Source organism: Gekko japonicus, unplaced genomic scaffold (assembly GCF_001447785.1).
Source record: "Gekko japonicus isolate JY-2015 unplaced genomic scaffold, Gekko_japonicus_V1.1 scaffold1167, whole genome shotgun sequence".
Lineage (NCBI taxonomy): Eukaryota > Metazoa > Chordata > Lepidosauria > Squamata > Gekkonidae > Gekko > Gekko japonicus.
In genome coordinates this window covers 59077-86623 of record NW_015165272.1, presented here as the reverse complement: position 1 = coordinate 86623, position 27547 = coordinate 59077, and the positions used below count along the sequence as shown (strand labels likewise).

The window sequence follows — 27547 nt, the reverse complement described above, 5'->3', positions numbered from 1 at the left end:
CTTGGGAGACCAGGTCTCCTTCCTATTCAAAATAATGGCCCTTTAAATTTTAAAGGCCACTGAAAGAGGCCAATAGAGTACAGAACAGCTGCTCACCTCATAGCAGCAGTGAAGGAAGAGGGAGGAGGAGAGACAGAGAGTACTCCCCAGCTCCTTTAACTTCTCTTTTAACTTTAAAATCCTCTGCAGTACACCTGACCTCCAGAGCCACCATAACCATGCACATGATGGGAAGTGGAAAACAGGGGCATAAGCAAGGGCAGGTGACTTGCAATGGAGTGATGATGGAAGAAGTGAAATATGTCCTATCAGGGCATAAATATCCTCCCCCAGGATATTTGCCTGTCCCCTTCTATCACTGTCTTCCACCACTAGGTGAAGACATTTTTTCTTTTTTTGTAATTTGGCGTTCTCTTATTTACTTCTCCTTCCTACCCTATGTTTTAATTACTGGTTTTATTTGCAGTTTTAACTGATTTTAGATAAGTTTTATAATGTTCTGCTTTAACCATTTTGGTGGCCCTGTTTCGTCCGAAAGGTGGGATATAAACTTTGTAGATAAATAAACCACAAAGGCCGGCAGGATGAGTGAATAGCAGTTGTTCAATCTGGAAGTAAAATAATCTAAGCATGGAGAGGAAGAGCATGATGCCGTTTGCACAGGGTGCCAAAATCCCCTAAGGCTGCTTTGAAGAGTGATACAAACTGAATCGATTTGGATACTTACGTCACTAGCAATGTTTCTCGAAGCCTTAGCTAAAGTAATTGGAATAGCATCGCCAAGTATATGGGGCCCTTTGGCTAGTAGGTCCTGATATCCAAGTTTGTAATAAGTCTGGAAGGAACAAAGATCAAAATATTTAGCAAGCCATATAAGCAACTACTAATGAGAGTCAGTGTGGTGTAGTGGTTAAGAGTGGCGGACTCTAATCTGGAGAACCAGGTTTGATTTCCCAACTTCTCCACATGAAGCCTGCTGGGAGATCTTGGGCCAGTCAGAGTTCCCTCAGAACTTGCTCAGCCCCACCTGCCTCACAAGGTGCTTGTTGTGGGGAGAGGAAGGGAAGGTGATTGTAAACCACTTTGAGACTCCTTAGGGTAGAGAAAGATGGTATAAAACCCAACTCTTATTATTATTATTATCATTATTATTATTCAGAACTGTCCCAGCAGTACATATAACTGCTGTTCTCTATTTAACTGCACATAATCATAGACAATAAGGAATATATAATTCTCAGTTTGTAAACTAAAATGAGGAAGTGCAGAAGAAATGGATTAAATGTCCAGACTTCCCAGTGAAAAAGACAAATAAGAATAAGGGAGGTAATGTGATCTGCCTTCTAACAATCTGTATTTGCCAAGCTGTAAATGAACCAAAGTTTTTCAATTACCACTTACATCACTGATATTAGCTGCATTGTATTTAGCCTGTATGAACTGAGGGGCATCAGAAGGCAAGTTGTACTTATGCTTGTTTTCCTCTCCAGAAGATTTGTATAGTCTCTGTGAAAGAAAGGAACAGGGTAATAATAAATGCCTCTGTGTCCAAGTAGAACACTCCATAGAACACTATGTGCTAGTTCAATGGCTTTTGGCTGCAGTTCTCTGTCTACATACTTGGAAATAATGTCCATTAGACACAGTGGGACTTACTTCCAAGGTAACAGGCATGACTTCAATGAACTTAGAAGGGTGTAACTCTGCTTAGATTTGCACTGTACCTTTCCATGCATACTAATTTGCCTTCTTATCTGAAAGAAAGCCACAAATATCCCAGTGGAGAATAGGTATGTTTTCAAAAGTATATGTTAACAAATTACAATCATGAAAGCATACCAATATATGTAATTGAGAGAATAACATTAACTCTTGCTATTTAGAAGTCAGTTTCATTCTCATCTGAAGAAGGTATCAAATTCACATTCATTATATTCAGCAGTTCTGAATCTTACAGAAGTGGTCTCAAATTTTGTTTTGCTCCTCTTGAATTCAGGAGGGAAAAGGTCCTCCTGAAGGGTTTTGCCATCCTTCTAAAACAGAACACTGAGCTGGCAAAACAAGCCTCTTGGAACAGAGAGTTGCAAAGGTACAGTGGCACCACCAGTCTTTGGCCCAATCTGCATTTAGCAGTTGCTCAGTTGTTTTACCAAACCCACACTGGAAGAGGAAAATATGCAGTTCAAAACCACATTCAACTACCCCAGCCAACACCTTACTGACTGCAGAATCACCCCCCCCCCATGGCCATAAAACAGCCATAAATCTATGCAGACAGCCACCATAAACCCAGTGATCAAACAAAGTGAATGCAGCATGCAGTCTGGACACCGCCATAAAATGCGACACTCAATCAAAGTGAAAGTGGCATGCAATGTAGATGGGAATTTCTGTTCCAGTGTGGGTTTGGTATAACAGCAGAGCAAATGCTGGATGCAGACTGGGCCTTTATTACCACGCATTGTATTTATAGTGGTTGTTTCATCGTCAGGGGAGTTTAGTAGAGCTATTCTTCTTTAAAATGAGGGTCTGCATTGGACTAAGGATGAAAGGATATAGCATAGAAACCATAAACCAAAATAAACTCCAGGTTTCCATAAATATTTCATGCAGTGTCCTCTTTCTTAGTAGATACTGTACTTTCTTTCAAACTACTCACATCACTAAGCTGAAGTGCATTCTGCTTAGCCTGGACCATGACAGGTGAGTCTACCACACTGGTAAATTTGATCGTGTCCGGGTGCTGGCGGTAATTTTTTTCATTCAAAGCCTCTCCCGCTTTTTTAGCTTTCTCTACATCCAGTGACCCAATTGGAATCCACCCAATGCCTTTCATCCAGCTGTTGAAATCTGCATGGTAAAGATTCTGGGTAATAAAAAGGAAGGAAGAAGACAACGAGTAGATGAGTAGATATCCTTTCCTTATTTCTCTTTGCCTGTCTGTTTGTTTAGACCCACCTTGAATAAGACACACTTACATCACTCTGTATCTGCATCATGTTTTTGGACAATGCCACACTCATTGCATCAGGCAAGAAAGTGTAATGGTGCACCAGGTGCTTGTAATTGGTGTTGCTGGCAATTTCTTGGGCCTTCTTGGCAGCTACAACATTGACCATATCCAGTGGAGTGTTGTACTTGGTCTTGCTTTGCTCATAACCCTTCCTGTACTCCCGCTCGGATTGCATCTTGGCTACATTCATATAATGGACCAGTTTGGGGTCGTCTTGGAGGCTCTGGAATCCAATCAGTTTGCCTTTGGCACGTTCATAGTCTTTTTTGTACTGGAACTGTCAGATAACAAAATAAAAATAAGATGTTTTTTATGGTATGGAACGGAAAATGCTTTTGCTATATATAAGGACTGTTCTTTAAGTGGGAAGGCCCATATAACTGAAACAGGCAATATTTTCATGACTAGCTCCAGCATGAGAGCCATTTTGAATGTAAGACAGCTGCTGCACCATAAGCAGAGAGGATTGTGTGATGGCTGGCATGTATCCAACAATCTGCAGACTTCACAGAACAGGACTTTCCCAATTCTCCTCCTGCTAAAGCCTACTGATGTCCCCATAATTTTGTTCCTGGGATTCAGAGGACCTTCAGGAACAGCACAGGGGGCAACATGGGAATCTACAGTACTTCCTGGGCCCTCTTCCACAACAGGAAATGCTGCTACATCAGAGAAATTGCATAGTTGGACACAGACCACTGATGGCTTGTACACCACTCTGCATTGAGTTTTAGCACACTAGTGACACTTTCTGTCTTTGCAGGTCCTAAAACCTAGTATATGTAGAGATCTGCACGTGCCATTAGCACTCTTCATAAAACCAGTGACTTAGCAAATGCAGTAACTGCCACAGTGGAGCTGCTTAGGATAATCATGGTAATTATCCACCCTAACAATTATAATGCAATAATTCTGTTGCACTGAGATGTTGACTACAGCACACAGCAACTCCCCTGCAGAAGGTAATCAGGTATCTTAATGCTGAGATGAAAAGAAAAAAGGAAATCAAAAGAGTGAAATGATTAATTCAAGTGAAGATAACAGCCAGCCGTATGCAGTTAACAGCCCTCTTTTAAACTATATCTGAACCAACAATCAAGACTTCAGTTTTACAGCCAGAAACATGCACTGTATAACTGAGCTGCATCTCGAGGTCATTTTCTGCACAAGGAAGTAGGGGTGGTTTGAGATTTTGAAATTAGTACCAATAGACCTTGAATCTGGTACATGATAAGCTACTTTAAGTTCCTTCAGATATACTGTTACGATAGGTTTTTCCCATTGAGAATTGGTTGGATCCTACCAGCTTTTACATAGGCAGAAGAGGAATTGGGGCTGTTTTTGACATGCCAAAGGCTATGTCTGGGATTATGTTAACGAGGATCAAGAAACCACCCAGGAAGGAGCCACAGTAAGGAGGCAATCAGCAGTAAAGCTGGAAGGATTCAACCCCAAAACTACCAACTGGAACACAAAATACTTACATCACTAGCAGAGTGTCTAGCAGCCTTGGCAGCTTTGATGGGAATAGCATCATATCTCAGATCGTATCCTTTCGTTTTCAGCTCTTCCCACGCCAGTTTGTAGTAGGTCTAGAAGACAATGGTTTGTATTTATATATATACTAGCAGCCAAGCTCATTGTAAAAGCAATACAACGAGCTCTAGACTGGACTACGGGCGGCTGTCCATCCGGGGAGGCTGCCTGCTGACTGGTTCCCTCCTCCCTCCCTCCCTTCTGTGGGGCAGGGCGCGCAGCTAGCCTGGGGTGTGGGGAGATGGGGAGGACAATGGTGGAGCCCGCTGCAGTGGGCTGGGCTCGCTTACCCCTGGGCAAGGTGGGAGGCACCAGGGGACGCCACACAGGATCCCCCCACCTGCAGCAGGCCTGCGGAGCCGCCACCACCTCCTCCAGCTGGGCTCTGCCTCTACCAAGCGAGCCTCAGCAAACAGACAAGCGGTGTCACCCATCACGTAATCTGGCGCTCCTCCGTCCTTGAGAGTGCCGCCACCACCTCTCTCTCTCTGACTGGAGCTTCCTGGGTGCGTGTCACCGGCCGCCAGGTTTCTGCCGCTCCGCTGAGGTCTGCTTGGGCCGGGCCAGCTTGTGCCCTCAGAGCGTTTGTCTCCCCGGACTGAGCGGGGTTGCCTCCCACCCGCTGCCTTGAGGAGACCCTGTCAGAGCCAGGCATGGGGAAACCAGGCCACCACCGCTGCATGGTAGCAAACGAGAGGCCCTTCAGGGAGGGGAAGCAACTGTCTCCTGAGGGAATTTGTGGCCAGTGCCGCTTCTGTGGGCGGGACGCAGGCAATGCAGCCAGTGGATGGGGAGTCCTCTGAGTGATACATCAGGGAGCCAACTGATTTGGGACCACGTGGAATGTTCTGGAGAGTGCCACTCCAAAACACAATATTTATATTTATATATATATATGGCTAGTTCTCTATATTAAACATTGTATTGCACAAAAACCATACTAAAAAGCAAGCTTACATCACTGATGTTGTAGGAATTAACCTTCGCCTGGATAAACTGAGGTGCATCACCTGGGAGATTATATTTGTGAACTGTGTCTTCATTTTTGGCTTTATAAAGGACCTATAATAGAAACGGATGGAGAAAAATGATTTTACATTCACCATATACATAGTCTGGCATGCTTAAAAGATGTGGTGTCCTACATAGCAGCAAGCCACAAAGTATGTGCATTCTAGACTAATCATACAAAAACGTGTAACAGGGACTCCCAACAGAACAAAGTTTGAGTCCAGTGGCACCTTTAAGACCAAAAAAGTTTTATTCAAGGTATAAGTTTTTGTGTGCAAGCACACTTCTTCAGATACAGTGAAACAGAATTTCCTCAACCATTACATATACCTAAGGGCCTACCAGTGATCTTCTGCTAGACCCAGTTGTTCCCAAAGAAGTGAGAACCACATCTTCCTTACTATTGCTTTGACCCACAAAATAAATTGACAGAAGCCTGGTGTTATCATTCATCAGCTATATGTTTGCATTTTCAGATGCGCAAGCCAGTGTTTTAGGTAAAGGTAAAGGTTCCCTTGCTCGAAAGCCAGTCGAATCCGACTCTAGGGTTGCGGTGCTCATCTCCGTTTCAAAGCCGAAGAGCCAGCGCTGTCCGAAGACGTTTCCGTGGTCATGTGGCCGGCATGACTAGACACCAAGGCGCACGGAACGCTGTTACCTTCCCACCGAAGTGGTACCTATTTATCTACTTGCAATTTCTTGCTTTCGAACTGCTAGGTTGGCAGGAGCTGGAACTAGAGACAGGAGCTCACCCCGTCTTGCGGCACCCGGGTCTTGAACTGCTGAACTACTGACCTTCCACAGCCTGCAGTTCAGCGTCTTAACCACTTGAGCCACCGCAGCTGTTTTAAAACTGGCTAATTAAAGTCCACATAATATTTGCAAACTGTTACAGACAATTCAGAAAAAGGATGCTAAATTGGTATGCGAAGAAGCTTAGAAACAATGAGGAAAACCCTGAGATGTTTGCTCCAGATCCCCATTGCAACAGATAGCACTTCTACCAGCTTCTCCTGTTTTGTTTCCATGTTTATAACTATAGAAACAGATGCCTAACAGTGCCTCATAAGCCAAAACACGTTGAATTATTTTTGTTCTCATATACACATGCCTCCTACAGCCTTTGGTAGGCTGGGTTAGAATATTAGGGTTAATTCTATTTTGTACTATTGCATCCAAAGGAACTTAAACTGCTCAAGTACATTCATGAGTGGAGGAATGGGCCACAATGCTAATAGTTTCAATTAATTTGAACGTAACTTCTCTCTTTGCAAGTCTGTCTTCAGAACAGCAAAAAAAAAAAAAAAACCCAATTATTCCAGTGCAAGGTAGGCAGTCTTGCTCCTTAGACTGATGAGAATAGGATTTCTACCAAATTCTTAGTGGTCAAATAAGCATTTTTGGACCTCAAGTGGCCAACACACACAGAGAGACACAATGAGAACCAATACTTACATCGCTTCTTTGGGCCTGGTTGATTTTAGCCTGTACTGTAACAGGGTCATCTTCAATTGATGTAAACTTAAGAGTGTCTGGATGCTGACGGTATTTCCTCTGTTCAAAAAATAATTAAAAAGGAACTATTACACCTCCTTGATGGATAATAGCACCTTTCTAACTTATTTCTACCACATTTTGAAAGAATGCTATAGGGGAAAAATAGGAATGGGTTCAATCCCCCTTCTTTCTCTCCAACCCAAAAAATTGATTATTAGGATTTCAGTTTTTAAAAAATGTTACAGTTGGTAGACTGGGTAACTGTGCACTCCATACTCACTTGTTCATATGATCTTCCAGTTAGCTGGAGATGTCTCTACAGGTGTACAGAACTCTCTATGTACATTTATTCCCAGTTGGATGAGGGTAAATTAGTCTGATCCTGTTTCTGGCTTTGACCTTTAACTCTCTAAATGGTAGGGGCCCAGAATACCTTTTCAATCGGGCTTCAGGCCTGGCTTTGGGACCGAGATGTCACAGTTCACTTAGTTTGATGATCCGGATCTTTAAAGGCATGCCAGCACTGTTGAACCTTCTGGATCTATCAGCAGCCTTTTGATACAGTTGACCATTTGGTCCTGATCTCCCTGGAGGTAAGGGGTGAAGCCCTTAGTTGGTTCTCCTCATTCCTCCAGAGATGCTCTCAGAGGGTTGCTACTGGGGAGGAGAGGTCTTCCCAATGAGACCTGAATTGTGGGGTCCCACAGGGTTCAATCCTCTCTCTGATGTTATTTAACATATATATGCCCCCTCTTGCCGAGATCGTCAGATGGTTTGGAATTGGGTGCCATCAATATGCTGATTACACTCAGCTCTTCCTTCTTCTGAATAAGTAGCCGGCAGCCTGGATGCTGTAGTCCAGTGGTTAAGGGGGAAGCTGGCTGAAGCTGAATCCATCCAAGACAGAGGTCATGTGACTGGGAGAGATGGAGATGCTAGCTGGAGGGTCACTCCTGAGATTCAATTATATCCAGCTGTAGACCCTGTTAAGAACCTTGCAGTGCAGTTGCATTCTATGCTATCATTGCATGAATGAGTGTCCATAGTTAGCATGGTAAGTGTTATTCAGCTACACCAGGCCCACCAGCTGGCTCCTTATTTGTCTGGGTCAGACCTTGCATTGCTCTATTAGGGCAACCCTTGAAAATGCTCTGGAGACTGCAGGTGGTCCAGAATGCAGCTGCCAGGTTGCTGACTGGAACATCATAGTCAGCTCATATTACTCCAATTCTGTGGCAGCTGCACTGGCTGCCAGTTAGTCTCCAGATCCAATTCAAGTGTTGGTGCTAACCTTTAAAGCCCTTAACAGTCTGGGACCCTCATACCTACGGGACTGCCTCTCCCGTAACAACCCCCTGCACTCCCTTCGGTCATCCTCTGGGGGCCTCTCGCAGTTGCCAGGCCCCAGGATGGCTTGGTTAGCTGTCGCCAGGGGGAGGGTCTTCTCAGTTGTGGCCCCTACCCTGTGGAATGCACTCTCGGATGACACTCGTTCCCTGCTGGACTTGTTTAGTTCTTGCATGGCAAGCAAGGCCGAATTGTTTAGGTTGGCCTTTGGAGGGTAACTACATGTTTGGGCTGTTTTTATTAGTGGTATGGTGATAGCCACATATTGTAATAGTTTAAGATTTTAATGTTAATATTTTATATTTGTTTTGTGTTGTTTTTACTTTTTTGGTTTTAATGTTTTAAGTTGCCATGAGACCCTTTGGGTGAGCAGAGACTAAAAAAATCAAACAAACACTTCCATCCTTATCAACCTGCTTTAGCTTTAATGGAAGCTAGGTTTAACAAGACCATGAAAGGACTTCTACCATCACACCTAGACTGTGGAATTCCGTCCCAGAGGAGGTTAATTTGGTGTAGCCCTTACAGGCCTTCTTTTCTTTTTCTTTTCTGGAAGGCATTGAGCTCAATTAAATAGGGAAGCTGATTTCTACTGGAATCTGTGCCTGCCTGTTTTAGATATCTTTATGCTATTGAGTGATTTCTTATGAAATTGTTTTATCTGAATGTTTATTGTAAACCACTTTGAGAAATATTATAAATATTTTTTTTTAAAAAAAATCAAATGTATTTTACCTCACTGATAATATCTGAAGCTCTTTTAGCTTTTTCTACATCCAGGGACCCCAATGGCACCCAGCCACAGCCTTTCATCCAACTGTTATAGTCAGCTTTATATTCATTCTGGAAAAGGCAATAAAAATTACAGTACAAAATTGCATTATATGACATTCTTACAAGTTATCCAATGTGCAAGGAAACATTCTTTGAAAATAATGTTTGAACAGAAGGCAAGCTGTTGTGCTGCATTGTGTGAAATAAATGTCAGGTTGTAATACAGTCTGTTACAAATGGGCAACAGCAAGTGATGAAGCAATTAAGAATTAACATGAGAAAGCATTCTAATCACTCCATTTATGTGACTGGATTTCCCAATCCAAAAAGAGTAAGCAAAAACAACAACAACACCTGGACATATATCTTAAAATTATTTTGAAAGCTGAATACATACAGAATAAGTTCCAAAGTCTATTTCACTATTGAGAGACAATGAAGCACAAAAGTGTGATTAGAATGAATGACTACTTTAAATGTGAGAACCTGTACACTTCTTCCACATGAAGGTTTTTCTCCACCTTGGCTTCCAAACTGGAATGGGTTTGGGTTTTTTTTAGGAGGGAGCTTCCACACAACATCATAGTGCAGTTGTCCTATGTCCAGGATTTCCCACCCTCAATACTCTCTTTCCCAAACCTGCTTTACACTCCAGTCTTTTTGGAAAAATTGCCGTCTAAGTGCATTAGCACATCACTGCCATTTTCCTGCTCTAGATACTTTGCATGAGGTATTTGCCCAACCTTTTTTTCTAGCGTGCTTTTCAAAAGCTTTTTTTAAAAAAAAATCTTTAATTGTTCTAATGCTACAATGACTTACTGCCACTTATATGTTTCCATTCCAGTTTTAATGGAGCTGCTATAAGGCCGTAAGTGAATGCATGAAGAAAGGAAGCAACAAGTTACTATGGACGCCAATTATGACCATGCCCCAGATGTCAGTGCAGAATCACTGTGGAATATGTGTGGAAGGGGAAAATTGGGAGGAAGACAAAGGAAAATCACACGTGTAGAAGCTCCATTGTCACATGGGATGCTCCACCGCCTACACATACACCTTTGCATTCAAAGCAGCCATGAAAGCAACATGGAGAATCCTTGTAATGTGGGAGCAGCCACAGGCATTTCAAAGTTACAGAGGTAAAATATATATTCCTATTCAAATTGTCTCAGAGAACTAGGAGTCATTCAGAAAAAATGTGTGTGAAAACTTATGAAAATTATTATATGAATCTAGTAGGTAGGTCTAATCAGGTGCAACGCTCAAATTCACACTGAGGTAATTATGTTAAATTGGCCTCCTATCCATCTCACCCCGACCTTGCAACAGTCACCTCCAGGCTGGATTATTGTAATTCGCTTTACATAGGGCTAACCCCGAAACTGACCCAGAAGCTCCAACTGGTACAAAATGTGGCTGTGCGAGTCTTTACAGGGACCCCATGGAGGGCACATAGCCATCCAGTGCCACGCAAGCAGCATTGGTTGCTGGGGGAGCACCAGATCAGATTCAAGGTTTTGGTGCTTACCTTTAAAGCCCTTAACAGTCAGGGACCTACATACCTTCGGGACTGCCTTTCCCGATATGTCCCCCGGAGGGCATTAAGATCAGCAGATAAGAATCTTCTGGTGGTTCCCAGCCCCAAAGATATCTGGCTGGCCTCGACCAGGGCCAGGGTCTTTTCTGCCCTGTCCCCAGCCTGGTGAAACTCTCGGTTGAGGCCAGCAACAGTTCCCTTACATCTGCCCAGCAACCCCCCCAAAACTAAATGCTAGATATGCCATCTTGTTCTTCAAATGTTTTCAAATACTTATGTTTGAATGTTTTTAGTATTGAATTTTTATGGTTTTAATTGGGTTTATAATGTATTGAATTCTTCTGTTGTAAACTGCACTGAGCCCTGCATAAGCGGGGAAGGGCGGTCATGAAATCTAATGAAATAAATAAAACTATGCTGAAACTATGTTGAAAGTATATCAAAATATTAGACAAAGAAAAGTTAGCAGCTATACACCAATACTTCTGGATTGTTTATTGTTCATAATTTGGCCCGATCAAATTGTACCTATATATTTTCTTAATGAATTAAGCACAAAACCTTAGGATATATAAGGGTTTGATCTATCCATAGTTAAAACGCCATTTGTGAACATGGTATCTCCCTCCTCTCCTTTCTGCCCCAGTTTATTGCTTATTGCTGATCTTGGGGGCTCCCAAAAATTTCATTTGGAAAAATGGCATAATTCTACGCCTGCACAACCCTTTCTTTAGCAGAATATTACTAACTGTGCAAAAGAGCAAGAGCACTTACGTCACTCTGTATTGCATAAGACTTCTTGGCAAGTTCCACATTAATACTATCAGGAGGATAGGAGTAGTTGTGAATGAGATGCCTGTAGTCTGTATTGCTGGCAATAGCCTGTGTATTCTTTGCTTGTACAACTGAGATCATGTCCAGCGGTACTGTGTACCTAGTCTTTGACTCTTCATAACCTTTTTTGTATTCACGCTGTAAAAGAATAAATCAATTAATTTCAGTAGTCAAAAGTTTTTGCTAACAAAACTGGACATTTCATAAAATGCAGGTAATCTGGATAAACATCATGTCTGTGATATTTCCAGCTGCTCCAAATGAGTGGACCCTTGCTTTAAAAATATTTGGAATACTTGTCTTTTAAGAAAATGGCTGTATGGAGTCAGGGTAAGGGAATACGTTCTTGAAGCAATGGAATACCTTTGTTAATGACTAGTGTGTGTACGGAGAAAGTAGTAAATCAGATAGTGGGGCTGGATGTTATTAATCCATTCTTCTAAGCTTTGATTTGGTAGCTGGAACTTTTCTCTATCTGAGGAGGGCTTCCTAGGCTGAAGGGAGAGTTCTCACTCAGAAAAGGGGAGTTGTTGGATCCAATCCATTGTTACAAATTCTGAGACAAGGTGTGTGCTATTCTATGTCATCTTTTTTTAAAAAAACAAACAAAACCAAAACCCCTTTTGTTTGCTCCCATCAGAAAAACGAGACAGACAACAGTTTGGAAGCAAACAAGGGCCACTTTATTAACTATTTAAAACATAACAGTGTGGCAAGAGACAAACTAAGCGAGCACAGAACAGGCAAGGCAGGTGTCACTCCCTGACCAACCTCCTTGCCTATCATGGGCGAGTCACCAGCTCTGGTCTTGAGACAACAGTCTGGCTTGTCCCAGCAAAACCGGTGGCCACCCAGGAGTGCCTACCCCTGAAGCCAGACAACTTGCCAGGAGGAGCCTGTCCCAAGAGGTTCCCAGAGGTGATCGTCATTCCTCACCCTGGACCCTAAAATCGGAAGGCGGTTCCTGATGACCCCCTCTTCCCCAACGGGAAAATGCCATGAGGTGATCACTGGTTCAGCTTCCTTATCCGCACAACGCTGCTAAGTGACCAACCTATTTAATAACGACCACCACAACCAACTATTTAATCCACTGCTCTCAGTGCGAGGCAGGCGAAAACACCTCCACTCATTCAGCTAACACTGAGTAGAAGTGAAAAATTCCTGCCTGGCCCCAACAGACGACCAGCAACAGCCTACACTAAGAACAGGATGGGAGGGTGGGCGAGCACGAGGCGCAACTGGTTTGGGCGGGAGCAGAGCCCTGCCTTTTTGCAGGGCCAGCTCCACCACCCCCAAGTCACGATGCCTAGCATTGTGGCGCTGTTGCTGCCCCGCCTTCTTCTGGGCCGGCAAAGCAGCCCCTGGCCTCCAGCGACCTGGCCGGGAGGCCGGGAGCCCAGATTTGTAACTTCCAGAACTCTAATCACAGAAGAACACCAAGGCAGCGAGAGACCCATACCAGCCTAATGGTTTACAATGGTAGTTAGACCTAGTGTTGTAAGAGTTAAAATAGAAAACAGATGCTAACAGTCCTCTATTTTCACTTCTACTTAAAGTATTAGGGCCAGGCTGAACATTAATACAAATTAAACAAATTTAAAAACTGATTAACTAATATAGATTTCTGAAATATCCTTGCAACAGTTTCGGAGAGCAGCCGTGTTGCTCTGCAGCAGAACGGCAAGATTAGAGTCCAGGAGCCCCTTGTCAGCAAGCTGCGAAATGTTTATTCTTCTCTGTATGATCCTCTGTCCGTTTCCTTCCCCCCCCCCTCTGTAGAGGCGCTCAGGCCGTCATGCGCACATCTCCCCAATTGCTCTGCATTCCTTTCAGTATACGCCAGCCATGCTTTGATGTAACGTTATCTAGCCAAGGCCACAGGTGGAAGAGCAAGTGAGCTTTGCTTTGTCTTTAATTAGTAGAGACTGTGAGAATCGTATGCTTATTTATAATAAAGCAGCAGTTTATTTCCCAAGGTTGAGGTGCGCAAGAAACCCTTTGGCCACGCGCGGGAACCATGTTTATTGGCTGTAATGATTATGAACTTGCTTTAACCTTTCCAGCTCTCTGAGCTATCGTTATTCTGAACAGTGCCTCTGTTCAAGTGCTTCATGGCTTCAATAAAGTAAAACCTTCCTGCAAGTGTGTACTGCGTTGTTTGCTGTGGGGTCTGACACCCCTTAGAGACCAACAAGATTTTCGGGGAAGGAGCTTCTGTAAATCAAAGCTCATATCCCGAAAACCTTGTTGGCCTCTAAGGGGCAACTGGAATCTAGCTATCCTTGCAGCAATGACTGATATTGCCATCTTTCTTTAGTTTGTCACACTACTGCAGCACAGATAGCAGATTTAAGCAAAAGTGAGCCCCTGCTGTGATCAACGGGTCATACCATCTAGCAAATGTGCTGACAGTTGGACTGTATCATTTTTTACAACAGAATTTCTCACAGGAAAAAAAGTTTAACTAAAATATTACAATTCTGCAAGTATAAAATAAGTTAAAAATATAGATCTGGGACTGCAACTACAGACGTTCAGCCAGATATCAATATTCTCTGCCTTCTAATGATTTCTTAAAATACATTCGTATGTTTTGTTATTTATTCTTGGTTTTTATTGTTTCTGGGATGGAATAAAATTAAAAAGTTTTCTGCCAGAAGGAATTTAGCACAGTACCCATTTTTTGCAAAAGAATACAGCTTTGGGACTTACATCACTCTGTTGTTTGGCCACTTTCAGAGAATGTAACATCTTGGGATCATCATGGATGCTCAGAGCTCCAACTAGCTTCCCTTTGCCCAGTTCATAAGCTTTCTTGTACTCCACCTACACGGGGATTAAGACATGAGCAGTTTTTCCCAGTATTCTGTAACTTTCAGTTGCAAATAATTATATTCATTCCTAAGCAACACTTACATCACTTGCAATTTTTCGGTTGGCTTTAGCAGCAATGAGTGGAATGGCATCAATTTTAATTTCAAATTTCTTAGCTTTTGATTGTTCCCAGTCATATTTATAGCAGTTCTGTTAACACAGAAAAGAAACAAATTATATTAGGAATGTGTACCAAAACATTAGTGCATTCATTTGTTGTAAAGAACATACACACTCTATAAATGAATTGCTAACATTGCTTAATAATTGAAAAACTAGAAATATCACTTTGACGAATTATAACATATTGTGATGGATTGCAGTTTTTAAAGTCTTAGATGTGCTGTGTTGACAGATAAAGGACTGCCAAGGATTAATTCTTCACAGAGCCAGAGAGCCTTGAGAGACAGGCTGTTCCAAGAGATCTGATTGGTTATCATCAGCTGAGCAGAGAAAGACTTCTGAACTGGATGCTGAGGAGAATTCAGCCTGATTTCAGCCCTAGCTGAAAAGAAGCAAGTACTGACAGTTTCAGAATTCAGCTCTGCCTGAGAGCAGTTTAACACGGAGAGGAGAACTGGGGAAAGTTAGCAAGGACCAGTGGGTAGTTAGACAAGACTCCCATTCGGGCCAAAGAAAGGGGAAAGACAAGAATTTCCCTACCCAGTCAAACAGGGAATTAGCTCTGAAAAGTACAGAGATCCCTGGTCTGGTGTGGTTAGAAACTGACTTTAGAGACCTTAAGAGTCAGTTAAAAACTCAAGACAAGTACTGGAGTTTCATGAGAAGGGGTTTGGGTACTGGAGTGTACCAGCCTTCTGGAAACCAAAAGAGTCAGAGAATACTCAAAGAAGCTGTACAGGACTGTTTTGGAAAACAATGGAACAAAAGCCTCTAACATAAAGATCTTAAGTAACTCTGAATCGTTTAAGAAACTCTCATTAGCCTGAAACATAAGAACTAAAGTCTGTGTATTTTACCTCAGAAATTTCAATCCCTGATTTCACCTGACCTTTCCCCTTTATGTTGAATAAAATATTGTGTTAATTTGGAATGTAAAAACCTCTCGAGTGCCATTAAAGTTAAAGCAAGCTCCCACTCCTTCCCTCAGGTTCCTGGGCTGAGCAGACAACCAAAATATTATACTTTTAGAGGGTGGGACAGCCAGAGTTCTTCACGAAAGAAGAAAACACATTACTAGGTTGGCTCAGTTAGACAGGGAAAGAAAAATGGAGAGAAAATCTTGCCTCTGCGAGAGGGAAGCTGGACAGGCGCATCGGGTTAAGGGAGCAGCAGGCCTAGTCAGTAAAGGGCATATGCCTACTGCCATAAATGTCTTTCAGAATGGAGACACAACCCAATAACACGTCATTGTGCATAATGAAACTTTGATTTTGGGTTGCTTCTTGTTCATAAGGTTTCTTACACTTTAATATGTAGAATTCAGAACCTTATTTGAAAATTTAAAACCTTATTTGAGCATTTATTGCTTCTGTAAGTGAAGAAAACATTGATAAGTCTTCTTGAAGATGATGAACAGAAAGTCTGATGCTGAACTGAGATGTTATTGTAGACAGTTTAAAAAACATGCCTGTACTTTTCATCAGACTCAAATGATCTCTAAGACTGATTGAACTTGGATATGTTTTATTTATCATTATTGCTCCAAACTACTTTTATCCAGCATTTTTCTGACAATTTAATAGCATGTATTGATTGCAGTTGTATACTTCTGTGAATATTGTATTAAAGATAGTTAATTGGTGATCACCCTTTTAAAGTAAAGTTATGAACAGTAAAAACTTTCCATTGAATATCACCACCGCCAACATAATGATATCTAATTCCTAATTCTGTAAATGAGATCTCACAAAATTTCACAAGAGCACAGTAACCACAGTGGCCTAGCAACCAAGGCACTATAGCCTCATCCTGGGCAATCCTGGTATCAGCGGCTTGGACAAGAACATAAAGTGATGAGCGGAGAAAACTGTGGGAGTGAAAAAAACTGGAAGAAAGAGAAGCAGAAGGAAACGGGGGGTTAGGGGCAGAGATATAGCTGCAAAAGGGTGGAGGAAGGAGAGAGAAAGAATTGAAAATGTGAATGGAAAGGAAGAAAAGCCTAGGGAAAAGAAAGGAAAATGGGTGGTGGTAGTGGTGGTGGTGGGGATGGTGGAGGCCTGAAAAGAGAGAGAAGGTGGCAGCCAGTGTGAAGGGATAGGATTTCCCTCTCCAGCAAGCTCTGTAGTCCTCAATTTGTAAAATAATAATAGGATCAGAGTTTGTCCCACTGTCACCAAGTACATCCTTCTTGCTATGAAAGTGTCCTGTACTCGAGTAAGGTTCATACTTACATCACTGAGGTTATATGCATTGACTCGAGACTGAAGGAATAATGGAGCATCTGCTGGCATAGAACATTTGAATTTCTCACTTTCATGTTTGGCTTTGTAGTTCAGCTGAAAAGTATAACCAAATAATAGTTACATAAACCATTAGATTTTGAAATACCTCAAAAATCCCAGTTTATCTCAGAACTGAATTAGAGGGCAGAGTGAATAGTCTATAATTTCTCACCAGCGTACCATTTTGATTTCTCTTGTGTGCTTTCAGTTTGACTCTACATGCCAAATGTTCAGAGTTCTGTGGAAACTGACCCATTCACACCATTTGAGTGAAAGGATCTTTTCTTTCACTGGACACGATGACAGCCCATAATTGGTTTCTTTTACACCAGATTAAAGATACCAAGAAGTGTCTTAAAATCTTTAGCTTTTAAATACCTGCAAATCCTAAGGGCCTGATTCGACATTGCTATATTCCTCAAAAGCAATGTCAGTATTTTTTTTTTAAAAAGGAGCCCTGTGAATAACATGCCTGTTCCCCAGCTATTTTGCATTCCGAAATTATTGAAATTTTAAAAACATCTGGGTTTACCTTAGAAAGTAGAGTGCAAACACCAAGAAAACGCATTGCACCATTACCCAATAGAGTTTAATTCCTGTTCTGAGCAACCAACTGAGATGACACCATTGAGTGCTACCTTATCTCCTGGATTTAATCTGAGCCAGAATTGCACCAAGGACTGACACTCTGAATGTCAATGCTCAGCACTGAGACACAGGCACTTCCACTCACTTTAAGTGTGTGTCTCTAAAGTGCTGTCACGTCGCGGCTGACCTATGGCAACTCCGGCAAGGGGCTTTCAAGGCAAGTGAGAAGTGGAGGTGATTTGCTATAGCCTTCCTCTACAGAGTTTTCCTTTCAAAATGTAGATCAGACTATACCAAGCTGCCTTCCCTCCCACTGCCTTTAAAGGAGGTATGCAATTTCTACACGTTTTCCTGTGCTGCATCCATGCTGTTCCCAAAGGTTCTTTCAACCCTCAGCTTCTAAAGCCGTCAGGAGATCACAGAAGACTGAGGAGGTTGAAAAGCTCTGTTCTGTAACTGGAGTTCCATTTATGATTTTCTAGACCCAGCCCAGTGTCTGCTCTTGTAGAATCTCAGCAGTGTGAAGAATGGGTTTTCTTTATCATCAAATAACCACAGTCCACCTCGTGGCCATGGGACTATTGTGGGACTATATACCTTCCAGAGAAAATACCTTCATGGACGTCTGAGTCTTAGCCACCCCTATTCTTAGACATTAACCACTGCTGATTCCTGCTCCTATCCATAGGAAACCACCTGGAAAGACTGTGTTTATCCTCACCAAGCGGTATGTCTTGTATTGATCACTGAGATGATCATTTGGCTCACTTCCAAGGGTGTCACAGGGCAAAAGTACAATAAAACAGGAGTTTGAGTTGCCCGGCTACTTACATCACTCAGCTGCTTGGAATTTATCTGCGCTTGAACCTGAACAAGCGAATCGGTCACTGATGTGAATTTCATCTGATCAGGATGCTTTTTGTACGTATACTAGAGGGAGAAGAATTAAAAAGGGGGGGAATGACAGTTGATTGGGTTTCCAGCATCTAAATTCAGATATAGTAACCTTTAAAATGATTTATTCAGAAACAATAATATCAATGGTCCAGCTGCGGTTTGCACACCTTAAAACTCTGAGACGGCTACAGATCTGACATATTAAAAAAGTATTAAACATTCAAAAAGTATCAAACATTGAGCAAGGCAGATGATTTCCTGTACATCATATCTATGGATATAAACATGTCACACTTTCACACTTGTATTATTTACATTGTGATGCCTAAAGAAAATGTATAGTATGCTAGGCATCATAATGGCCACTAGATGGCAGAAAAAGCCTGTAAAGATGCATACTTTTGCTTTTCAAAATGCTGCGACTACAGGTAAAAAACTACACATTAAGTATTGATGCATATAATGAACCCTGAGGGATTCCTTCTAAACAAAAGCAGTCAAAACAGGCTGCAGTTTTGAGAAGACAAATATTTTTTGTGTGGGTAAGAAGCCTTCACCCTTTCCCTTCCAGCTATTTTCCCACAAAATTGGTAAATGCTTCAACTCAGAATCTCAGCCATCCCCAGCAAAGATATATAACGTATGTTTGTATGGATGTATTATGTATGCATCCATGCAATACATAGCTGCTAACTAAAAATGCACATTAAATAATACCAGATATTTGAGAAAATATTTCAACATAGGGTTGAATGAAGAAAATTTCTTTTCAGCTCGGCATTATTCAAGGCCATATTATTAATTTGAATTTAGCTTTGGTCTTCCCTTTTCTTATATTTATAGGTATGCACAAATGTGGACCAGCAAGGCTTACAGACTTAATCCCACCCTCCTCCCACCCGCTGACTCACCAGCCGGGCTCCATCACTGCTGCCTCTGCAGCTCATGTGGCAGCAGCTCCTTCCTCCCCCTTCTGCCCCACTGCCTCCACTGCTGCCCCTCCATACCACAGCAGTGGTGACCAGTGTTCCCTCTAAGCTGAGTTAGTGTGAGCAAGCTCAGTTTTTTAGCCTCCAGCTCACACATCTTTTGTCTTAGCCCAGGAAGGAGGGCTCCAGAGCAAGCTAATTTATGCAGAAGCCAAATCACTTGCTCACAACTTAAATGTCAGTAGCTCACAAAATAGAATTTTTGCTCACAAGACTCCACAACTTAGAGGGAACATTGGTGGTGACTCCTTCCTCATCCACCTGCCTTGCCACCCCTTGGCAGCTCATGCAGCAGAAGCAGCGGGGGGGGGGGTGTTGGCTGCTCCTCACTCACTCACCCACCCGCCTCACAGCCACCTCCACAGCTCACACAATGGTGGCAGTTCCTATTCCTCCTCCCTGCTTTCCTCCATCCACAGGCCCAGTGGCAGTGCCATGTGCCACGTGTCCATGGAGCCAGGTTGATGGAGGCTGGGGGAGATTTCCCCATCCTATTTTTTTTTTTAAGGTTTTGGATTTTTGTCTGTCAGTAACCCTGAAGAAAATAAATGCTAGAAATCAGCTGGACGAGGACTAAACGTGTTCCAGAATTGACAGTGTGTTGAAAGCAGATGGGAGTCTGAAAAGTACGCATACAGAGAGTGATTTCAGCTAAGCATACTTTTATTAGTCAGGAACAAGACACCTTGGCCGGCTCGCAGGCCGGTTTATATTCCTTCAGAAACCCACCACCAGAACATACACCCCACTCCCGATAGGCTATTTACAGTAACTGAGAGACCTACTGGCCTCCCGGCCTGGGACCTAGCCCTTTCATTGGGCCTGGCTAGGATCCTACTGGCCCATTGTCTTTCGGCATGAAGCCTGAGGTTTAGGTCTTTGGGCAAGCCCGGGCATGCCCGGCTTGGTCAGTCTGTGTACACAACAGAGTCAGTTAAAGAAAAATGGGGAGAGGAGAAGAAACCAGTCTGCTCGAGCCCCTGAGAACTGGAAGAATTCTAGTGAAGTGGGATTTTGAAGGCAGGTTGGGCTTTCCAAACTCTTGCTCCCTCCTGCAATTCCTCACCTGCAGCCTGCTTGTATGTTTTTAAAACACAGGATTAGAGCTGCTATAGTGTTTCTGCAGACAGAACAACTTCCACTCATGGAGCACGACTTTCTCACACACACACACACACACACACACACCCTCTTCCTGAAGCCCATAATTTTATTTTATTTTTTACTTATTTTTGTTATTCATAGTTTGCCTTTCTCACTGGGACTATTGCCAGATTTGGGGGGTGGGGGCATTTGGAGCTGCAGAAGGAAAGGGGGGGTAAGAAAATCAAGCTCCTCAAGAGGAAATTGATTCATCTGTGAAAATGCTCCAGTGGATCCAAACTGTACAATACTTTTTATTAAATGAATCTAGTCTGTTTCCATTAAGGCCCTTAAGAGTTATACCACATAACAAGAGAGAAATCAGATCTCACAGCCACAGATCAGATAAAGATCAGTAAAGATCAGATCTCACAGCCACAACAACAAACTTACGTCTTTGCACTGGTCTAACTTCTTCAAAGCTTCATATTCTTGAGTTATGGTCTGTGGGAAGTAGCATTTTGCCTTATCTTCTTCATAGTCTGCCTTGTAGTTTTTCTAAGGAAGTGACAAGAAATCAATAACCATTATGAGCTCCCCATGAACAAGCTGAGCCACTTTAGTAAACAGGAAGGCATTCATATTTACATCACTCTTCATGGCTTCGACTTTCATACAGTGGGCTTGATAGGGGTCCCCATAGCTGCCAATGTATCGGCCCAAGATATTGTTCTGATACGCCTCCTTATATTTAACCTGTAAAAGAAAGGCCACATGTTACTAACCCTCCTGCACATGAGAAATCTTGTCTGAGCCACAACATAGGGGCTTTCATGGTCACTACAATACTCACATCGCCAAAGTTTTTCAGAACGCTGTCGACTTGATACTTTGGAGTGTCACAGTAGTTAATGCTGAGTCCTTTTCCTTTTTCATATGCTTCTCTATACAATCGCTGCCAAGGAGAGGGGGGGAAATTAGGCTCATAATATCAAAACCTGCCAGAAAATTTTATCATTCCCTCTACCAACTTTGTTTATAAGCCCATTGCTTGCCTGCAAATGTTAAATGCAGAAAAATCAAGCTTAGCTGCAAAATTTGGATTGAACTCTATATGTTTCTGATCCACATGCCAGATAAGTATGCAAGATAAGAAGGATGCTGCTGCATCAGACAAAAGGTGTTTCTAACTATGCCCAGCTAGATGCTTCTGGGAAGTCCCCATGCTTTTCCCTATTGTCTCCCTCCACCGCAACTAGTATTCTGAGGTATACTGCCTTTGGACATGGAGGTTCCATTTAGCTATCATGGCTAAGACCCATTCATAGACCAACCCACCATGACTTTATCCAATACTATTTAAAGACTGCAGCCACCACTATATCTTGTGGCAGTGAACTTCATGTGCATAGTAATGCACGTTCATTGTTTTGTTTTTGCTGTGTGTTAGTTTTCCCCATAGAATAGGAAGTTCATCCTGCTGTGTGGACATGAATATCTTTTATGCAGATGCTTCTATCTTAGTGGCAATGGTTAAGAGGGTACCCAACAAGAATCATGATTGCTTAATATCCTTTTGTAAATTTAAATCTGTCATTTATTCTTGGGGGGGGTTGTTATAGGGTTTGTGGATGGAGTCAGATTAAAGAGCACCTATACAAGTGGGCATTTATGTCAGCTTTCAGTACAGTAAAGGTAAAGGTAAAGGTTCCCTTGCTCGAAAGCCAGTCGAGTCCGACTCTAGGGTTGCGGTGCTCATCTCCATTTCAAAGCCGAAGAGCCAGCGCTGTCCGAAGACGTTTCCGTGGTCATGTGGCCGGCATGACTAAACACCAAGGCGCACGGAACGCTGTTACCTTCCCACCAAAGTGGTACCTATTTATCTACTTGCAATTTCTTGCTTTTGAACTGCTAGGTCGGCAGGAGCTGGAACTAGAGACGGGAGCTCACTCCGTCATCCGGCAACCCGGGTCTCGAACTGCTGAACTACCGACCTTCCACAGCCTGCAGTTCAGCGTCTTAACCACTTGAGCCACCGCAGCTCCTTTCAGTACAGTACCACCATCTAATAAACAACAGCCAAGGAATACTGTATGGATACTTACATCACTCTGTTGTTTGGCCACTTTCAGAGAATGTAACATCTTGGGATCATCATGGATGCTCAGAGCTCCAACTAGCTTCCCTTTGCCCAGTTCATAAGCTTTCTTGTACTCCACCTACACGGGGATTAAGACATGAGTGTTTTGCTCTGTGTCCCAGAGCATAAGTGTTCTGCATTGCAAATAGCTACGTTCATTTCAGTTTCTATTAAGACGTTTATTGTTTTCACACACAAAAAGTTAACACAGCAAACAATCCTCACATAGTCCACCCCCCCTCCTCCTTCCCTAATGTGTCCTATTAGCGGAGAAGAAAAGAGAGAGGGAGAAAAGTCAGGCAGGAGTGTAGTGAGGTGCAACATTATGGATTCAATTAAACAAGGGATAATGTTGAGGAGGTGTCATTGCTTATAGAGGGACAAGAATTCACATCAAACAGAGGTGAACGTTCTCAGAGCTTCTCGCCTGTTATATGTCATTCTCTCTTTTGTACAAGGGTCTAGCATATAATTGATCCAGACATCTACAGAGGGAAATACTTGAGATTTCAAGTGTTGTAAAATGATTCACTGAGCAACTAAAGCTGCCCTTTGGATCCAAAATATGTGGTATTTCAAGAGTGCCCATAGAGTTGATATGTATTTTAGGATTAAATTATTGGCCATGAAGTCTGTTAGCAGGTAATGTGAGATTAATCTGGATATCACCTCCTGCCAGTAACATGTGATTTTAGGGGAATTCCAAAACATGTGAACAAGGTTAGCTCCAGGCGTCCAGCAGCGCCAACAGGAATCATTCTCAGTGAGACCAACATGATAAAAGTTAGTAGGATACCTGTACACTCGCAAGAGAGTTTTTTTGATGGATAAAGCCTTAGTTGTAAGTCTACAGAGGCGGATTTAATGGCTTTTAGTGTAGTCTGCCATTGGATTGGTCGAACTGAAGTACTCAGTTCTAGGTTCCACTGGGAGCAGATATAATCCAAATTAAATTTGGTTTGGTGCCTTAGAAAATAAGGGTCTCAGAAGGGTTTCTAAGGATGGAAGTAGGTAAAACGGGGGGGGGGGGGGGTGTCCAAGGCTGCAAAAGCTACTGGTCCCAGAACAGAAGATAGATCGTGTTTCAGTTGTATATATTGCCAACTGGCCATGGATGGGAAATTAAATTCTGTGGACAAAATGTCAAATGGTTTAAAGTCATCCCCTGGGATGTGTACTAAGCCACCAGAGATCCATTGTCTAAAAAAAAACCCAAATCCACATTTATTCCCTCCCCTAATCCTAGCGTTTTTCTAAATTGTTAGTTCTCTGTGGGTTAGGTTTCATTTCGATGCAACACTTACATCACTTGCAATTTTTCGGTTGGCTTTAGCAGCAAGAATTGGAATGGCGTCAAATTTGATTTCAAACTTCTTAGCCTTGGATTTCTCCCAGTCGTATTTATACCAGTTCTGGCAGTAATGGGAAGAAATAAATTTGGTTTATTGCAGAGAATATCTATTAATGCATGTGAATTAGTAACAATCAGGCAAACTGAATAACTGGAATCATCTTTTTATACTAACTGGAGTTAAAACCACAGTGCGTTGCAAAGTTTCCAACAGCCTAGTTTTCAAAGCACTCAGCTCATATAAATGCATACATAAATATGCAGAACTTGAAGCAAAGTAGCGCTTTGATAGCTGTATAGTGCTCTGTATGTCAGGGCTGAAAGATGTAAAGCACGGGAGCCTTCTAGGGCCCCAAATACAGTCCACAGAACCTTCCCCCCCACCACCACCCTTCACATAGATTTTTTGATCCACACTCCGAGCAAGGAAGCAGTTCACATAATAGGGTGGAAAGCCTGACCTGCATATCTCATCATCACGCCTTTCATCCATTCCATTTCTATTAGCAGTGGCGTGAAAAATACAGAACTTACAATTTGAGATGTTGCTCGTGGTGATTTTGACATTCACACAGTCAGGATATGACAGAAGTTATTTTGGCATCAGAAATTATTTTGAAGAGAACGAAGGTACAGATCACCATAAGCCAAACGGAGGTTACAGGCAGGGTGGTGAAATTCATATTTAAGGATAATGGTGGCACTGGTTAAGGGATTTTGACAAGAAAGATGGGCAGGGTTTAAAACTGGGATTGGATGGCGAGGGCTATTTTTAAAAGTCATCCATTTGTCCTACCTCTGAGTCTTTTCCTGATCAGACTAGGTGAATTTTCAGTGGGGAATTATGGCTTCAGCCACCAAATACTTCCCAAGCAGACAGTGTGTCCTTTCAACCCATTTTAGTTTTAGACACGTGCTATATATTACTCATTAACTACAGTTGACATTCTCAAATTTTTCACAGTAAGCAATTCGTGGTTATCAGTTTTCTTGAGGAATAAGAAACAAGGGAATTCACTCTCGTTCTCTGGAAGTCTCCTGTTGATTTCCAGGTATCATGAATTCTGTCACAAACAACATTATCCCATAACTTAATTGAGCTAAACTTATTTAAGCAGCTGTATGCATCTCTTCTAATTTTAGTTTAGTGCCGCCTCAATCATCATTCTCCTTCCACTTTTATTTATTTATTTATAGCTATTGGCAAGCTATTGGCTGGTACGTTAGGCAGTCGGTACACCAGCCAAATTGCCAAACTCTCCCCGGCCTCCCATACCAAGCCAGCACACTCAATGCCCGTGATCCTTGGAGGCGGAAGCGCCCTGAAGGCGTAAGCCTCCTGGACTTTTCCACTCATTTGGTTCTATACTCTCTTTCTCAGGTCCCCACTATCCCTCTGTTTCATCTTTTCTCAGCTCTATTTAGGTCCTCTTCTCACAGTGGCCCCAAACCCTCCACTGCCATGGCTCCCTGTTCTCTTTCCTCTGACCCCCCCCCCCTTCTCCCTGCCACACACTACCTGTCTTTAACTTTTGTTACTTGGGTTTCCCTCAAATGCCTGTGTTTTTCTTAAGCTATCTTTCCCTCATCTCTTTGATTCTGCCTCCTCCAACAGTCCTTCTCTCAAACACGTTTCTTAGCCATTCTGGCCAGCCCTTCCCCCTCCTGGGTGCCCTTCCTCCGCCTTTTCTTGGGCTCCCTTTCCTCTAAACCCTCCTGCCTGCTCTGTCTAGTTTTGTGCTGAAGTCCCACTGCATTCAATGAAACTTTCCCTGAATTGTAGCCATTAATATTCGCAAACTGGATCCTACAGCTCTTTTCAGCTTAACAACAGTGCTGAAAAGCATAAGGAGGTCTCTGCGAAAGCAAGTGCTTCCTGCATCACAGGAAGTCTCTGCACCAGAGGAAACTGTTACTATTAAGTACAACAGGATGCTACCATCCAATCGATTAAGACGTAATTAGAGCTTGCACTCCAGTTGCCTGTTACTTTTTTCTAACTATGGAAGTGTCCTGTAATCCTGTAAGGTTTATACTTACATCGCTGAGGTTATAGGCATTGACTTGGGACTGAAGGAAAAATGGAGCATCTGGTGGTATAGAACATTTGAACTTCTCTTTCTCATATTTGGCTTTGTAGTTCAACTAAAAAGCATAACCAAAAATATATATACATTATTCACACAAGTCATTCACATTTTGAAAGACCTTGACTCAAATGCCAGTTCACACTGTTGCTGTCTTGGAACTGAGTCAGAGGGCAGGCAGAAATAATTAAACTGAAATCTCTCAGCAGCATACGACTTTGGTTACTTTCTTGTTTGGTTCCAGTTTAGGGCACCTGAGCTCTCTGCACCAAATGTGTCCAGAATGCCTGTGCTCCAAATGCCTGCGCCCAGAAATATCTCTCCACATGAGATCTCTGGAACTGTTGAGTTCACACTGGAGACGGAACAGAATGACAACAGATGGTCATCTGCTTGTTTCGTACCATAAAGCCTTTCAGATTAAAAATACCAAGAGGTGTAAAAAAGGGGGGGGGGACATGAAAAATCCTTCAGTTTACTAGTGGGTTAGCACTGCTTGTCTGAGTGTCAGTTACCTGCAATCTGAACTAGTTTGGGGTTGGATCCAACCAGCTTTTTCTGCTGGTGAAAAAAGGAGTAGTCCCCTTTGATTTGACCACTAAAATGCCTATGCCAGGGACTATGTGACCAATAGGAACAAAAGCTACGCAGGATTGGCACAGAGGAGAATTAGATGAGATTGCATGGAAAATATGTCTGGATCCAATTTTTTTACCTACCCATATATTCCCCAAATTTGTCAGTGCTGCCCTATTTCTAAGGCTTCTCTTTCCCCAAATGTTTTGCCTTTCTCTAAAGATATCCAAATATGGAGAAGAGGCTGTGACTTGGGGAGGGGCTGTAGCTCAGTGGTAGAGCATCTGCTTGGCATGCAGAAGGTCCCAGGTTCAGTCCCTGGCGTCTCCAGATGAAATCATGAGGTATTAGGTGATGTGAAAAACATCCACCAGAGACCCTGGAGAGCCACTGCCAGTCTGAATAGACAATACTGACCTTGATGGACCAAGGGTCTGATTCAGTATAAGGCAACTTCATTATTCTAAAATATTTTGTGGGGGGAAATATATACAAGTGCACTGTTATCCCTTAGAAACAGAATGGCAGATGCCTAGTAAATACATGGCATTATTACACAACCCCTCCCTCACAAAAGGACAGGATTCCAACCATCAGCAATGTATGCAACTTTCTCCCCAGGGCTTAATCTGTTGGAAGCTCATGGAGGGCCAACCATGAATGCCAGTGCTCAACATAGAGGCCTGGATGCACAGTAGCCCATGCATGAACTGAAAACACTTCCAATGCTGCGGATTTCTCCTCCAAGCTGTAGCTCCCTCACACAGACACACACACTCTACCAAGCTTTCTCAAAAGCAGGTTTTTGGGGGGTAGACAGGAAAGTGTAGAAGAACTTCTGATTCTTTCGATCAACACAGTAAGTGCTGCTATTAAAGAGTGTGTGTTTCAGCATGTGGATTTCCCCTACCACCAAGTGAAGTACAGCCAACACTGCTAATATGGGATTCAAGCTGAGACTATACCATCCAGGGATACTTGAGACCCATTATCAGCCATTCCTGC

At 42.7% G+C, this 27547-nt stretch overlaps 1 protein-coding gene across 1 annotated transcript in view; it reads right to left on the bottom strand.

Annotated features, from left to right (window-relative positions):
- NEB (nebulin) overlaps positions 1-27547 on the bottom strand; it is a 242927-nt gene that overhangs the window by 178955 nt on the left and 36425 nt on the right. Inside the window, exons 18-36 of the mRNA XM_015410229.1 lie at positions 25920-26024; positions 23833-23940; positions 22494-22607; positions 21242-21343; positions 21037-21144; positions 20842-20946; positions 18251-18349; positions 16781-16885; positions 14469-14576; positions 14265-14378; positions 11490-11687; positions 9140-9247; positions 7016-7114; positions 5507-5611; positions 4498-4605; positions 2979-3290; positions 2660-2866; positions 1402-1506; positions 728-835 (exon numbers count right to left, since the gene is read on the bottom strand). Of these exons, the coding sequence (XP_015265715.1) occupies positions 728-835; positions 1402-1506; positions 2660-2866; positions 2979-3290; positions 4498-4605; positions 5507-5611; positions 7016-7114; positions 9140-9247; positions 11490-11687; positions 14265-14378; positions 14469-14576; positions 16781-16885; positions 18251-18349; positions 20842-20946; positions 21037-21144; positions 21242-21343; positions 22494-22607; positions 23833-23940; positions 25920-26024 (2418 nt within the window). The remainder of the gene's footprint in view (positions 1-727; positions 836-1401; positions 1507-2659; positions 2867-2978; positions 3291-4497; positions 4606-5506; positions 5612-7015; positions 7115-9139; positions 9248-11489; positions 11688-14264; positions 14379-14468; positions 14577-16780; positions 16886-18250; positions 18350-20841; positions 20947-21036; positions 21145-21241; positions 21344-22493; positions 22608-23832; positions 23941-25919; positions 26025-27547) is intronic.